The 15,935-nt window shown below is 36.7% G+C and overlaps 1 protein-coding gene across 5 annotated transcripts in view; it reads left to right on the top strand.

Annotated features, from left to right (window-relative positions):
* The window catches only part of DNM3 (dynamin 3), a 708,993-nt gene that overhangs the window by 275,841 nt on the left and 417,217 nt on the right, over positions 1-15,935 (top strand). For 3 of the 5 annotated variants that reach the window (XR_011163889.1, XM_069065578.1, XM_069065579.1), the window contains exons 13-14: positions 6,943-6,994; positions 7,817-7,846. Coding sequence is in view for 4 of the 5 variants with exons in the window: in XM_069065578.1 (XP_068921679.1) it covers positions 6,943-6,994; positions 7,817-7,846 (82 nt within the window). In the remaining variant the exon portion in view is untranslated. The remainder of the gene's footprint in view (positions 1-6,942; positions 6,995-7,816; positions 7,847-15,935) is intronic. The other 2 variants (XM_069065580.1, XM_069065577.1) reach the window with 1 other exon arrangement.

Raw genomic sequence — 15,935 nt, 5'->3', positions numbered from 1 at the left:
TACAAGAGAGGTAGAGGAGTCACTGAAGGCTTAAAGAAAGAAGGGAAGCTTTGGGACATCTTCTGGGGGGGAAAAGAGAGCAAATGTAAAAAGTACAAGAAGTAAGAGCTCACTTAAGAAAAGATAAAATAAATTTGTAGTGGACCTAGTCAGTATGATGGTACACCTTTCTCTAATAGTGTTCAGTACCTCAGGAGTATGAGGGACCTAGTCTGCCTAGCTTGTGGAAGAAGGGTGAATCTCAGAAATTGTTGTCAGGGCATGAATGGTGCTAGGAATAAAAGAGAGTGGGTATCAAAACTGCTCAGTTCTAGAGTTGAGTTAAAACAAAGTGAGGTCATAGTACAGATAATGGAATAAGATAACAGGAATGGATGAAAGGAGGGACAGGACATTATAGGGAGAATAAAAGAAGGGTTTAGGAGAAGTTAGGCAGAAGGAAACATTAAAGGGCAGGAGTCTGTGAATAAATAGGGTAAATTTTGAGTTAAGATGATAGAGATGTATTAGTGGTATGGTTATTAATAATGATGAGATCTTAGGGTCCAACCATCTCTGTGGTTAGCTGAGGTACAGTGAAAATGTAGGTCATAGAAATTGAGAAGAACAATGAATGTGGAGGCAATGGATATCAACATATATGTCCTGGTGGGCAGAGCCAAGATGGCAGCATAGAAGCAGGAAAACTCCATGTGCTGCCCCCATAACAACCTCAAATACCAATAAAAAATAACTCTAAACAAACTATAGGGCTACAGAACCCACAGTGACAGAAACAAACCTCTTGCTGAAGGCAGTCCAGTAGGCAGACAGGAAGGATACATTGCAGTGTGCTGGGAGCAGAGCCCAGCCCCACATGAGCCTGCATTTTTAGCCTCAGGGTGGCCATTGCCAGCCTCAGCTGGAGGGTCTTCCAAGCTTCCAAAGCTTCCAAGAAAAATAAAAGTCAACAACATGACTGAAGAAAATAACACCTTAAAAAATAAACTAACTCAGATGGCAAAAGAAGCTCAAAAAGGCAATGAGGAGAAAAATGCCTTAAAAAGTCGAATTTGCCAGATGGAAAAAGAATCTTAAAAGCTCACTGAAGAGAATCATTCCTTCAGAATTAGATTGCAGCAAATGGAAGCTTTATGAGAAATCAAGATACTATAAAACAGATCCAAACAAATGAAAAAATAGAAGGCAATGTGAAATATCTCATTGGAAAAAACACTGACCTGGAAAATAGATCCAGAAGAAATAATTTAAAAATTATTGGACTACCTGAAAGCCATGATCAAAAAAAGAACCTAGATATTATCCTTCAAGAAATTCTCAAGGAAAATTGCCCTGATATTTTAGAACCAGAGGGCAAAATAGAGATTGAAAGAGTCCACTGATCACCTCCTGAAAAAGATCCCAAAAAGAAAACTCCTAGGAATATTATAGCCAGGTTCTGGAGTTCCCAGATCAAGGAGAAAATATTACTGCAGCCAGGAAGAAACAATTTCAATATTGTAGAAACACAATCAGGAGAACTCAGGACCTGGCAGCTTCTACATTGAAGGATCGAAGGGCTTGGAATATGATGTTCTGGAGGTCAAAGGAGCTGGGATTAAAACCAAGAATCACCAACCCAGCAAAACTGAATATCATGTTTCAGGGGAAAATATGATCATTCAGTGGAATAGAGGACTTTCAAGCATTCTTGATGAAAAAACCAGAGTTGGATAGAAAATTTGACATTCAGATACTAGAAGCAAGAGAAGCTTGAGAAGATAAACAGGGAAAGGAAATCATAAGGAACTTATCAAAGTTGAACTACTTATATTCCTACATGGAAAAATGATAATTGTAACTGATGAAACTTTTCTCAGTATGAGAATAGTTGAAAAGAATAGAAATGTATATATGTGTGTGTATATATATGTATGTATGTATATGTATACATACATATATGTCTATACAGGAGGGTATGTGAGTTTGTGTATATATATGTACAGGTATACATAGACAAAAGGCACAGGACCAATTGAATAGGAAGGGATGATACTTAAACGGTGAAATTAAGAGGTGAGAGAGGAATATAGTGAGAGGAGATGGGGAGAGATAGAATGGGGGTAAATTATCTCATATAGAAGAGCTAAGGGAAAATTGTTACAATGGAGGGGAAGAACAGGAAGGCAAAAGGGAATCAGTCAACCTTATTCTCATTGAATTGGGCTTAGGGAGGGGATGACATACACACTAAATAGAGTATCTCACCCTACAGGAGAGTAGAGGGGAAGGGGAAGAGAGGGGAGATAATGGAAGGAAGGGTAGGCTTGGGGGGAGGGAAGTTGGAAGCACCGACTTTTGAAAAGGAAGGATCAAAGTAGAGAATAGAAGTGGGAGTAGAATGGGATACAGGGAAATATAGTCAGTCTTCCACAATATATCCACTATGGAAATGTTTTGTGTGGCTCCTCATGTACAGCGTATATTGAATTGCTTATCTTCCCAGTGAAGGTGGGTGACAAGGGAAGAAGGGAAATAATCTGAAATCCAAAGTTTTAAAATCAAATGTTTAAAATTGTATATATATATATATATATATTATTATTATTATTATTATTATTAATGTTTTACATGTAACTGGGAAATGAGATATACAGGCACTGGGGCATAGAGATTCACCATGCCCTACTGGAAAGTTGAAGGAGGAATGGGGGAAGATATAGGAGAGAGCAGATTGGGGGAGGGGATATTCCTTGGGAATGTTGTTTTGGGGTGGTGGGTAGGGAAAATTGGGGAGAAAATTTGTAACTCAAAATATTGTGGAAATGAATGATGTAAACTATAAAATAAAAAAGAGAAGAAAAAATAGTATCTTGATTTCTCATAAATCACTAGCTTCCATTTGACCCAATCTAATTTTGAAGGGATTATTCTCTTCAGTGAGCTTTAGAGATTCTTTTCCCATCTGGCAAATTTGGCTGTTTAAGGCATTCTTCTCCTCATTGGCTATTTGAGTCTCTTTTGCCATTTGAGTTAGTCTATTTTTTAAGGTCTTATTTTCTTCATTCAGGTTGTTAACTCTCTTTTCATGATTTTCTTGCATCATTCTCATTTCTCTTCCCAATTTTTCCTCCACTTCTCTTATTTGGTTTTCAAAGTCCTTCTTAAGCCTCTCTATGGCCTGTAACCAATTCATATTTTTCTTGGAAGCATTTCGTGCAGGAGTTTTGACTTCACTGTCTTCATTCTGTTCCATGCTTTGATCCTTTTTGTCACCAAAATAGGAATCTAAAGTTGGATTTCTGTGCTTGCTTTGCTTCCTTTGCTTGCTCTTGTTACCACCCAATTACTTGACTTTTGAGCTTTTTTCCACAGTAGAACTCTGCTACCAGAAAGGGGACCTTTGTTACAAATCCTGGTGTTTTCTCAGCTGCTGGAGCTATTAGATGGGTGCCCTCTCTGAAGCCTCCACCTGCTCTGGCACCTGGTCACATACCCCAGGACCTCCACCCTAGACATAGATCCAGATCCAAGCAGGTTAAAGCAAGAGTGATTACCCCTCAGAATGGTTGCTTGGTCCCCCTAAAATCTGCAGGCCAGGAGCTCTGAAGGAGCCATGCAGCAGCAACCACTTCTTCCTCGGTGGGCAGAAGCTGGGCCGCGTTCCTTGACCTCTGTTCCTAAAGTCCACACTCCACACTGACCTTTTACTTTATCTTTGTCATTTATGGGTTGATAATTCTGGAAACTGTCACAGCTTCTGGTGATCCACTCTCCTGAAGACCCTCCAGTCGACGCTGGTCATAGATGCCCTGAGGCTAAAACCACAGGCTCACGTGGGGCTGGGCTCTGCTCCCAGCATACTGCAATGGACCCTTCCTGTCCATTAGGACATAGGATGGAGGGAAATATAGTCGGTCTTTTACAATACATCCACTATGGAAATGTTTTTCATAACTACACATGTACAATCTATATTGAATTGCTTATCTTCCCAGTAAGTGTGGGTGATGAGGGAGGAAGGGAAAGATCTGGAATTCAAAGTTTTAAAATCAAATGTTTAAAAAATATTATTATTATTTTTACATGCAACTGGGAAATAAGATATACAGGCAATAGGGTATAGAGGTCCATCTTGCCCTAGTGTAAAGTCGGAGGGGCTATGAGGGAGGATATAGGAGAGAGCAGATTGTGGGAGGGGGTATACTGTGGGATCGCTGTTTTGGGGTGTGGGTAGAAGAAAGATGGGGAGAAAATTTGTAACAAAATCTTGTGGAAATGAATGATGTAAAGTAAAAATAAATGTAAAATTCAATTATAAAAAAGAAAAGATGATCCTAAAAAAAAGAACAAACAAACAAAAACATATATGTCCTGAAATAAGGAGCAAAAAAACATGGAGCAAAGGGAGAAGGAAGGAAGAAAACAAACATTTATTAAACACCTGAAATGTGTCAGGTATTAAGCTTCAAGCTTTATAAAACCACTCAATCCTTACAGCAGCCCAAAGAGGTAGGTGCTATTATTATCCCTCTTTTACAATTAAATTACTCAGGCAAACAGAGGTTAAGTGACTTGTTCAGGTTTACATAGCAAGTTAAATTTCTGAGGCTGGATTTGAACTCAGCTCTTCTTGATTCTAGCTCCAGCATTCTGTAATTGTGCTACTTATTTATCTGCCTATATATGATGGGGGGTTGAATGAAAGATACTCTAAGCCAGGCATTGAAGACTTTGAGGAGGGACAGTGACCTGGAGGCTGAGAGATCACAGTAACAAAGATCTGGACTGAATGAAAACTGATGGAGTTCATCTCATAGGAAGAGATGGTGCTAAATGATTATGGTAGAGGGAGACTTTGGAAGTGAGAATGGGGACCAAGGAGAATGACTCTTCTTCTTAGACCAGGGAGTCAAGGGACATGAGAAGAGGAGCAGATAACATTGGAGAAGAGTATTGTGGAGCCTGATCTCTACCTTCTCCCCCCAGCCCCAATCCTCTTTAGTATTTTTAAGGAAAGTGTAAAGGGAATGAAGAGATCAAGGAAGAAGAGAAGGCTATTTGAATAAGTATTTCAGAATGGATGTTCTGTCTGCTCTACAGTACTTCTTTTATTATTTATAATTCTCAGGGCAGGTCCCATTCACAGGCAACTACTTTCATTGAATGCTTTGGTTAGGCACGTGCCAACTATGTGCCAGACTCTGAGACAAGTGCTCTTCACCTCATTACTTCATTTGATTCTCAAAGCAACATGGGAGGCCTATGCTATTATGATTCTTATTTTGCAGTATTTAAATGTTAGGTTATTATATGTATCTGGTGAGGAAATGCAAAAAGGTAGGTAGTTCCTTGTCATTAGTCACGGAGCTGGATGTTAAACTAGATGACATATAGTTCCTTTCAAATCTAGAATTCTATGATTTATGAAATTCTGGTGGATTCTAAAGAGAGGGTGATCACCAAGCAGAGGTGGAAGAATGACAGATGTTTTTAAAAGTGCCATGCTAAAAAATATTTCCTTCAAACCCTGAAATGTTCACAGTGAGATCCTTAGGAGAAAAGTTGATCTCAACTGGGTTAAGTCCTTGTGTTTCCTGGGAGGAGGAACATTTTAGTAGAGATGTTTATTGGGTTAATTTCTTTACTTCCTCTGTGGATCAGATCCAGGATTCCAAGGACAAACTTGAAGCCACACTTACCTTATGCGTGCTGAAGTGTTTATTGATCATATACATACAAACCACTCTCAGATCTGTTTACTTTACTTCACATTTTTTGCCTATGGCTCAACTTGATTCTGAATTATGCCCTAGGTACCTGCCTTCCTCCTAACAGATATGTAAATCTTTTTCTTCTGTTAAAGGTCTCTTAAAAAAAAACAAATAAGACATTTTACATGACCACAGTCTTGACACAGTAGTCATGAATAACAGACACAATTCTGGTTTTATTTTTTTATCAGTTGCTTGATCCATTTATAAAATTGAGTTCTTTTGGATCAATAGAGCTTTAGTTGATTTGCATTTTATTATCTGAATAGAAGACTCCAATGATATTTTACATTTTCTAAAAAGCTAGCTACTCAAGTGTACTTTGTTTTTTATATTTTTCTACCAGTTCTGTATGATTTTTATAGTCAGTAGTTTGTTTAAATATCTTCTAAATGGAATTAAATGATAATAATGTTCCTCTTATGAAAAAAGTACAATGTACTTATATTGTACATGAAATTATTGAGGACCAGTGTTTATATCAGTTTATAACAAGAAACTGTTATAAACTAGTATCTGTTTTGATCAAAAGACACTGAATTCCATCATTTTAACACTTTCCTTTAGTGGCATGAAATATTTATTAAGATACATGAAATCTTGAGAAAATGTCAAAAAGTTCAGTGAAGATCTCTAAAGCAAGCTTGAAAGATAAAGCACTAAGGAATCAGTAGAGGGAAGACTGCCATTCTTCCCAGAAAAATCAAATTGGTCTTTCTACTCTTCAGTTTTTCCTTCCCATATTATGATGAAATACCAGGGTGTATAGAATAATATAATCAAATAATAGAATGCTTTAAAATAATAGGAGCTAAGTTTCACATGTGTACAAAAGAGTTCTAATTCCTGTTGGATTTTTATATTCTCTAACAGACTGATCAGGCTGAAGTCTAATTTCTTGCATTAAAATACTTGCAGCATTTTAACCAATGTTTATAGGTTCATGTGATTCCAGATGCAGCTTTTCTTCCTGTAGTGTTCCCATATTTTTGTTTTATAAACATTAATTACCACAAGTTCAGAATAACTGTTTTTCTTCACAAACTTCATACCAATCTGTAATCTCGTGATTAGAAAATGTTACCGAATTCTACTTTCATCAGTCTGGGTTCTATTTTTAATACCTATTAGTTGTTCGAGAGTAAAACCAGAGTTTCTTCACTGCACCTTATCTTTTTGCCTTTCTTAGTGCCCAGCAGAGAAGCAGCCAGGCTCACAAGAAAAGTGCAGTTGGAAATCAGGTAGGAATTTTGTAAGAGAATTACTAACTGCATGCTTGGATGAACTGGAGCCGAATCGCTTTATTGACAAGTTTTTTGGATGCAAATAATTTTATGCAAATTCTGCTTGACATGCAGCTTGTGTTTCACCTTTTACGTTTGCAGAATGAAATACAGTTGTTTCATTAGTTGTTTTGTGCTGCTAACAGTTTGATTTCTTTTTAATAACTTCTGCTATTTGCATAGCTTTTTGAATTTTCATTTCCTATCCTCTATGTACTATTTTACCTGCTTGTGTTACTCTTAAATTTAATCTGATGATCACTGAATCTGTGAGTCAGTTCAAGGATAAAGTGCTGGTGAGTACTTGCATGGGCTTTCTGGTGCTGCTTACTAGTTCACACATTTGCACAGCTTGGTAACAGTGAAGGGACAGCTCATAGAGGAAGGCTGTTGCTTGATTTGCTCTTTGTCAGAGTTTCTATTGGTTTTATGAAGATGTTAATTACAAACATTGATTTGGTCTTTAAAATATTCATCTTTAGGTTGATCAGCTGTCTCTGACTAATCATAGTGCTTTGCAGAGATTGCATTAACTAAAAGTTTGCTGTTTGTTATATGTTGTGTGATAATGAATATTTGCATTGTTATTTCTTTTCAAGTTAAAACAATGAAGATTCTGTTACTAGTGTAAACTTTCGTAATGCAGAGGAATGATTAATAAGAACCTCTGTGATTGACTTTTATGATTTTCATTGTTTTGAAGGGAGAAGGAATAAATGACTCAGATTTTTCTCTAGAAACTTTTTTTCTTAACTAAAACACAATTCTTTGCTATTTCAGGGAACCAATCTTCCGCCTTCAAGGCAAATTGTACGAGCTAAGTTCTGTAAGCTTTACTGTTGCTTTTTCATTCAGCTTCCCCAAGTGCAAAGTTTGTCTTTAACTAATTAACTCCACTGGCGCTTGCTACTAATTTTTTTTTTTAAACCTAGACTGTCTTCTCTATAACATCCTCTCACTGAAATGAGAACCTCAGGAAGGTTCATCCCTTCACTGCTAATGACTTGCTGTGATTTAAAAGTATGAACTAGTATAATGTAAAATGCTATATATAGTATTAAGCTATTAACACTATGGATGCTTTGATATTCCTCTAATTGTCACGGATCTTATAATCATTAAAATCATTAATTGACTAAAATCTCTATCCTTTTATGCTGTATTGTTATAAGGCATAAGTGATAGTTCCAACAAATATAAACTATGTTTCTTGGAAAGGTGGATGAATTTTCTGGAATCTGTAGGGGCTTTTTTGTGCCTGTGTATATTGATACCAAAACCCCATTTCACTAAAGTTTTTGAAAATAAATAGGTAACAGCAACCTTAAGTTGTGTGACCTTTTGAGTGAGTTAAGATCTAATCCTCTTAAAGACAGAAATAAGGAAAGGGACTAGGCCTGTGAATTCTTTGGCATTGGAAAAAGAGAAGCTTAGAATCGACATTCTGTGGGTGCAGAAAGACTGCTTGCTACATGGCCTTTGACTTGGCATGGACAAAAGGGATTCTGCTGACGGTTTTTCTTAGACCATTCAAATTTCATTTTTAGCAGGGGTAAAGTGAAACCTAAAGTTTGAATGAAAAAGTCTCACTGTCCATTAAAGTATGTGTCATAATATATGACAAGATGAACTTGTTCCTCATCAATTCTATATTATTTATTGCAGCTTTTGAAGGAAAGAGATTAGACATGCCAACATTATTACCATTTTTAAAAATGAATTAAAAAATAACAATCTATAGCAAATTTTTTTGATGAGACTAATATGCAAATCAAGAGTTTTTTTCTCTATGCAAAAACTCATTAGTGTTCATCCAACAAACAATAAACATTAAATACTTATTATGCAACAGGAATTGTTTGAGGTCTGGGAATACATACAGAGACAAAAAAAAAAGTCATGTCTGCTTTCAGTGGGCTTACATTCTAGGGTATAAATGTATGTTCCTCTTTTCTAACTAAAAATTCTCTCTAACCCATAAAAGTATATACATGTATTATAATATATGGCATATTATATGCATATATTTCATCAGTATTGAAAGGGAATGAAATGCAACATTCAGTTGCATAAAAATGAGGATTAAAATCATAATAATCTGTGATTTTTGTACTAAATAGTGTTATGCCACCTTTTAAAGAAGCTATAGCATTCTGAAGGATAGAACCAGATCAGTAGTGTCAAATGCAGCATATACTATATGTTCCAGCTTTAATAGCATGTTATTATACAATGTTATGTTGCAAATATTCCTTTGGTTTACTTTTTTTCTGGCTTGACTGTGGAGTGCTTTAAATAATGAAATGGAACAACTTTATTTATCAATCTGAATGTTTGTGTTTGTGTGAAACGGGAATGACCTGTTGCTGTGATGAGGTATTATTAGCTTTTTGCTTTCTTCTATTAACTTATCTTCTCACACTTCATCTTTGACCTTTAATGCTGTCGTCTGAGGTTTTGACCTGACTTGGAAAGGTTTCTTTTTAAGCCACAGGTTAGTCTGCCTTCTAATATATTTCAAATAACAAAAGCAACCTTTTATTCAGGATCTTAGTTAGCAATTTTGGTGACTGGAACAAGCTTCACAAAACACACTTGGGGTAAGCAGCATGGAAGTATTTCCAAATTAATTTATGAAGACAAATTAAGTTATCAGGGGATACTCTCCCAACATAAAGCTTCATGGGGAAAGACATTCATGACATCATGAAACAAACTGCTAGGGAGGTTGTAGCAGTCTTAAGAGTCATATTTTAACTAATTATTCTTGATAACTAGATGCTAAGTTTGTTTCTACAATTGTTGAAACAGTTCAAATAATATACAGTGCTCAGTCTTGAGTAAAGCCCAGCCCTATCCAGCTCAGCCTGTGTTTTGTACAATGATTTCATTTAGCAAAAAGGGAATCATAAAGCCTGACCATTTCTCAACTATACATTGTTTTGTGGGATTTGTATTTTTGTTGCTTGATAATTTTTTTCTTTGGTATGTTGAATATTTTTGCTAGTGCCTTGTTGAGTTTGACATGGCAAGCATCCCATTATTGATTCTCTTATTAGAACTATTTATCCAAAAGACTATGTAAGAATTATTTACATAATTCCATGTGTATTATAAAATGGCTTTTCTGATGAGCATTAAAGTTATTAATATGATCTAATGAATGAATATTAACCATCCCATTACTAGCCATGAATCAGTTAGTCAGCTAGCACTAAGTTCTTTATATATGTCAGGTGCTGTGCTCTGTGCTAGAGATACAAAGAAAGTTGACTCTCTAGAAGCTGAAGAAAGGAACTCTGCAAACAACTATTTACAAATAAACATTAAAATTGGGAGGGGAGGAGCTTCATTTCTGCCCATCCTCCCTCCCAAGCAATTCCCCCTCAGGGACTAGGCTGGAACTGGAACATCTTCTCTATGTTAACAGATGTTTGAATGTCTGGGTTTGGGGCTCACTTTCCATTGGAGTATACATTGACTTAATTCTATTGGTACATTAGAGATAGTAACACCTGCTGACGGTATTAGGGCTAGAGAATTTTGTCAGTTCTTTTAATTGGAGGAAAAGGGATTGATTGTATCAATTGACCTCCCCACCCCAAATACTTATCATTAGTATTGTAGTATATGACAACCAAATAACATGAAATAATGTTTCTTGTTGTCTTTTGGTATGTGGTAAAATCCACTCTACCAATTTTTCTTTGCCCCTCAACAAATACTTGTGAGCCATTCTTTATTCTGGCTATAACTTCCTTCTTTCTGTTAGCTTCACTTATAGCAAGAATGTCAAGATGGATATAATTCTCCAGCAATATGTCCATTCACTGGTAATTGGTGTTGTGGAGTTTAGGCTCAATGGACCTTGACAATGAAGATAAAGAGATTAGAATAAGGTGGGAGGACCAGAGGTGTAGATGGTGGGCAAGCTTGGGCTTACCACATTCTAGAGAAATGCACATATTGTCAGACTCTGTGTTAATGGAAACCTCAGGGCTGAAACAGTTCTTTCAACTGAAGTAATAGGAGAGGAAGAAAAAAAAACAGGAGAGAGAGAAAGGAGATGTTTAGTTACCTCAATGCTGCCTATGGCTAATTTGGGAACTAGGACTGATATAGTTCCCTATGCTCAGAGAGTTCAGGTGAAAAGAGGTCTGTTGCCATAATAGGCACCAGAGGGTGTCATTCTACATGGTGCTAAAAACTTTGGCTCTCTGCCACCCACAGGAAAACTTAACCCTCTACTATGTGGTCTTGTTCTGGAAGTCATCTGTCTCCAGGATTTGGTGGGCTATCAGTTGGCTTGGGGTCAACCTTGGATCACTCCAAAAACCTGTAGCTTTGCTTCTCTACACATGTGCTGATTAATGAAGCTGTAGAATATCATAATAATGTTCCAGTTGGGTCCACTATATATTTACCTTACATAAATCTAACTGGGCTCTCATTGCTGCAAGGCGACCCTTTTACACCTCTCTAATTAACTGTGTCCTCCACTTACCACCACACCTTTTCCAAAACTTTTTTTATCCCTCTTCAAATTTACCATAACTCTTCCTCCCTGAGGCCTTTCAGCTGAGAATATTGCCTAATATTTTGTTGAAAATAGTAAAGCCATTTGTCTAAAGCTCCTCCTTCCTCATCTCACATCAGACTAAGAGGAAGGTAGAGAACAGAAAAAGGCAAGGGAATCTCACAATTTTATCTATAAGGACACTGTTCTCATTGGCAGTTGGATAAGGAAGGTAGAAGGAGGAAATCTTTAAGCATAATCTAAATTCTGGAATGGGCAGTATGAAGTTTTGTGTAAACCTGCATACATGACTGTTCTAAAATAATCAGTGGTCTGGAGGACATGAACCAAGGTAGTTTTCAGCCTTATATACTAATTGATCCTCATTTCATGCTGCTGCATATCTAGTTGTCCCAGAACTTGCCTTGGTTATGGTCACTAGTTCTGATACTTCTTTGACAGTCTTAGTTTTTGTAATGCCTTAATATAGAGTTCTTAGGCAACATATATCCCATGAACATATTGGAGGAATTTGCAAATGATGCTTTTCAAGTCTGAAGCCTTTTACTTTGATCTGCCTAGAAATGTGATAGTTGCGTCATTCTGAAGCCAAAAGACATACAAAAAATCATGAGGAAACTCTTCATGGCATATAGTTGGACTGAGCAAGAACTTAAACTTGGTCTTGAATTATATTATGATACTTTCCAGTTGATATTTATGAAGGAACATACTATAAAAATGTCTTTAGGAAAATCAAAAAAGCACATATAAGTTTTATTCAACATTAGTGATTTTTATGGTGGAAAATATGTTTCCACATGTTTTAAAACATTATAATATATTGACTCAGAAACTATTTTTAGTTCTAAGTTGGATTCCTTAATTCCATAAACGTTTTTTCCATTTCCATTTCTTTCACTAGACTGCTCTGTATACATTTAGACAATAAAACACAGAGACGTCACAGTATAATCAGTGCCATGACTAGGGGTCATATGACACAGTAACCATGGATACACTTGTGCCTGAAATGGGGGACAGCCTTGGGAGAATATAATGATAATGGGATTAGAGGGGTGACAGATGGGGATTTGTAGGGCTCAGATCAATAGAGGACTACAGGGATGGTGGTGAGACAGAGGGATGAAGAAAAGATTCACCCTCCACCTCCTGGAGTAGAGATGATCTCCTCACTATGTTATCTTCTTGGGGGCAAAGTCCCATTTGTCTAATGCTAGTAATAGCTCTGTATGTAATATTTATATTTTACTCCCAAGGTAATAATGAATCAGAAGCATGAGTGGAATTTCCAATATGCTGATAATTATATAAGAGGAGCAGTGGAAAAAAAATAGAAAATGTGTCCTTTATATAGGAAGATCTTCTAAAATGAATGAGATAGCTATAATTGATCTTAGTTTAATTCTATAACTTTATCAATTTACAATTTCATGTTTTCTACTAACTTTATGATTATTATTCTTATTAGGGATTATGCTGGATTAAATATAGTGTCTTAAAGAAGAGGCAGCAAGCCTCTTTCACTTGCCAGCTGACTTTTTTTCTTTAGATAGGGACAGATAAATGCTTTCTAGTACAAAACAGTACAGTTTATGTTGTGCTTATATGGGTAGATATATCTTAAAAGTGGAAAACATTCCTAGAAAGTAGATTTTTATGGAATATTTCTATTACTTCCTTTTTGAATTCCATTTTTAGATGGGAGATATATTCCCATGGGGAAAATGTTAGCTCCAAAAGTATAAATAAATCACAGTTAAAAGATATGGAAATATTAAAACTTCAACACTAAAATTAAATCAGTTTAATTGACATTTATCAAGTACTTCTGATGTGAATGGGCACATAAAGATGAAAAAGACATAATCTTATTCTATCGAGGTGATTATGATCCATTAGAGTCAAGTCCCTCAGCTTTTCTTAGCCTCTGCTTCTTCTATAAAATGGGTAATACCTGAACTATCAACCTTGTAGGGTTGTTATGTGAATAAAATAAAAATAATATGTGTTAAGTATTTTGGGAACGTCAAAGTACCACATAAATACCAGCTAACAGATGAAAGATAAAAGGTACAAAATAATTTAATATGCATTATTTAATGTACATGAAAAGATACTGATGAAATGCTATGAGACAGCAAGGAGGGAAGGATTACTTTTGATTCAAGTGATCAAGAAAGTCTTCATGCAGAAAGTGGCAGCTAATATGGCCTTGGAGGAGGAAACCAGAGAGTATATCCCAGATATACTGGACAAGATGAGCAAAAGAATGGGAACAGCAAAGGGTAAGATGGGTTTAGGAAATGAAGAATTTAGCATAGTGTCTGGCATGTAATAGACACCTAATAAATACTCATTGACTGGAGTAGTTCATCTTAACAGGAAAATTGAATATATGAAGGGAAATAGTGGGGAATAAAGGTGAGAAGTAAATTAGAACCAGAATGCAAAAAGCCTTGCATTTCTGGTTAAAGAATGTATATTTTTTTCTCATAAGTTATGAAGATCCATTTAAGGGATTTTTGTTTGTTTTTCTCCATGGGGATGGAAACATATGAAGAAATTAGGTTGGGTCATCTATTTTTAGGAAACAGTATGTTGGGGTGGGACCAACAATGGATCTGAGAATAATAAGTTTAGAGCTGGAGGTGACATCAGAGAACATACATGCATCCTTCACTTAGCAGCCCTGAAGTTAGAGGTGACTTAGATGTTACAGGTAAGTCAAGGAGGCTGAAGATTAGTGAGAAGAGGTCATTAGACTTGGTATTTTGGAGAAGAACTTTGCTGATTTTCAAGTATGCAATTTGATCAGTGTGTTTTGGATCAATTGCAAGGGATTTTAAAATTCTGAGTAAACAGAGGGTAGAAATTGTGAAAATTTCCACTCTTTGAAGAAGACCGGTGGTAAAGTCAAGAAGTGAGATGAGACAATAACTTGAGAAGTTGTAGTGGAATTACACCAGGGGGCGCCATAGTAGATAGAGGGTCAAGTCCAAAGGCAGGAAGACTCATTTTTTTATGAGTTCAAATCTGGCCTTAGATACTTTCTAACTGTGTGACCCTAGGCAAGTCACTTCACCCTGTTTGCTTCAGTTTCTTCATGCATAAAATGAACTGGAGAAAGAAATGGCAAACCACTCCAGTGTCTTTGCCAAGAGAACCCCAAATGGGGTCACAAAAAGTCAGACATGACTGAAAACAGCTGAGCAACAACAAAAGCAAAGTTGAAGAAATGTGACAGGGAGTTAAAAGAGATGAGTGTGAGCATTTACAAGCAGCAGAAGGGCCGAGGTAAAGCTAGTTTAAATTTATACTAGATTCAGTCATTAGGGTTTCACAATTAGATATAAGCATCTCGGAAGCAGAAGCAATGAAGTCAGTTTGTGGATTATCCAAATCTGGAGATAAACATAATAGGAACTTTGGAAGGTCAAGGTGGTGAGAGATTCCAAGGTTAATCTGAGCACATCACTGAAATGGCTGACCATGAAATTAAGACCGGGCAGCAAAAGGAGTTATGCTAGAATGGGAATGATAGACTGGTAAAGACTGAGACATCAGGTCACGATGAGGGTGTTGAGCAGGAGCAGAAAGAGTTAAAAAAAAAAAAAGGATGGGAAAGGAAGGAAAAAAGGTTGTGGTCACAGAGGGGAATGTCCGAATTCAATATTTTGGAGACAAAGATGTTGTAAAAGATGTTTAATATGCACACACACACACACACACACACACACACACATACACACACCACCCCAGATGATAATTGATGTAGTGTAGAGATAAAAGTCAGATGAATCAAAGAAGTCAAGAAGGTTGGGGGTCATTGGAGGTCAGATGTCATCCATGTTGATATTTGGGTTGTTGAGACAGATGGCAGAATTTGGGAGTAGAAAGACTCTAAACCAAGTGCTTACCAAGAAATGAATTGTATTGTAGAGGTTGGTAGATGATGGTGGCAAGGATGCTCTCTTATGATCACATGGCATGGAATCAAAGAAAGGAGTCATGGTGGCAGAGCAGCGGCCTTTACCTATCAGTTGGGAGCGAAAAGTGTACAGCCTTTTCTCCCTCTGTGAATGGAGGGTGGTAAGAATGGTATAAAGAGCGGCCATTACTGTCAGGTTTTCCTAGATTTGTAGTCTCCTGATAGTAATAATTATAGCTACTTTACAAATGCTATCTCATTTTGTCTTCATAACACTCTGAGAGGTAAATGTATTGTTAATTCAATTTTTCAAATGAGGAAACTGAAGCGGAGGAAGATAAATGACTTCCCCAGGGCCACACATTAAGTGTTTGAGGTTGGATTTGAACTCAGGTCCTCCTGAATCCATGTCCAGTTCTGTATCTACTGTG

This window comes from Petaurus breviceps, unplaced genomic scaffold (genome assembly GCF_028583685.1).
Source record: "Petaurus breviceps papuanus isolate PSGF00001 unplaced genomic scaffold, PetGlider_PUasm1.0 90692, whole genome shotgun sequence".
NCBI classification, from domain to species: domain Eukaryota; kingdom Metazoa; phylum Chordata; class Mammalia; order Diprotodontia; family Petauridae; genus Petaurus; species Petaurus breviceps.
The sequence above is the reverse complement of the archived record's forward strand: the minus strand, read 5'-3'. Positions and strand labels throughout refer to the sequence as shown.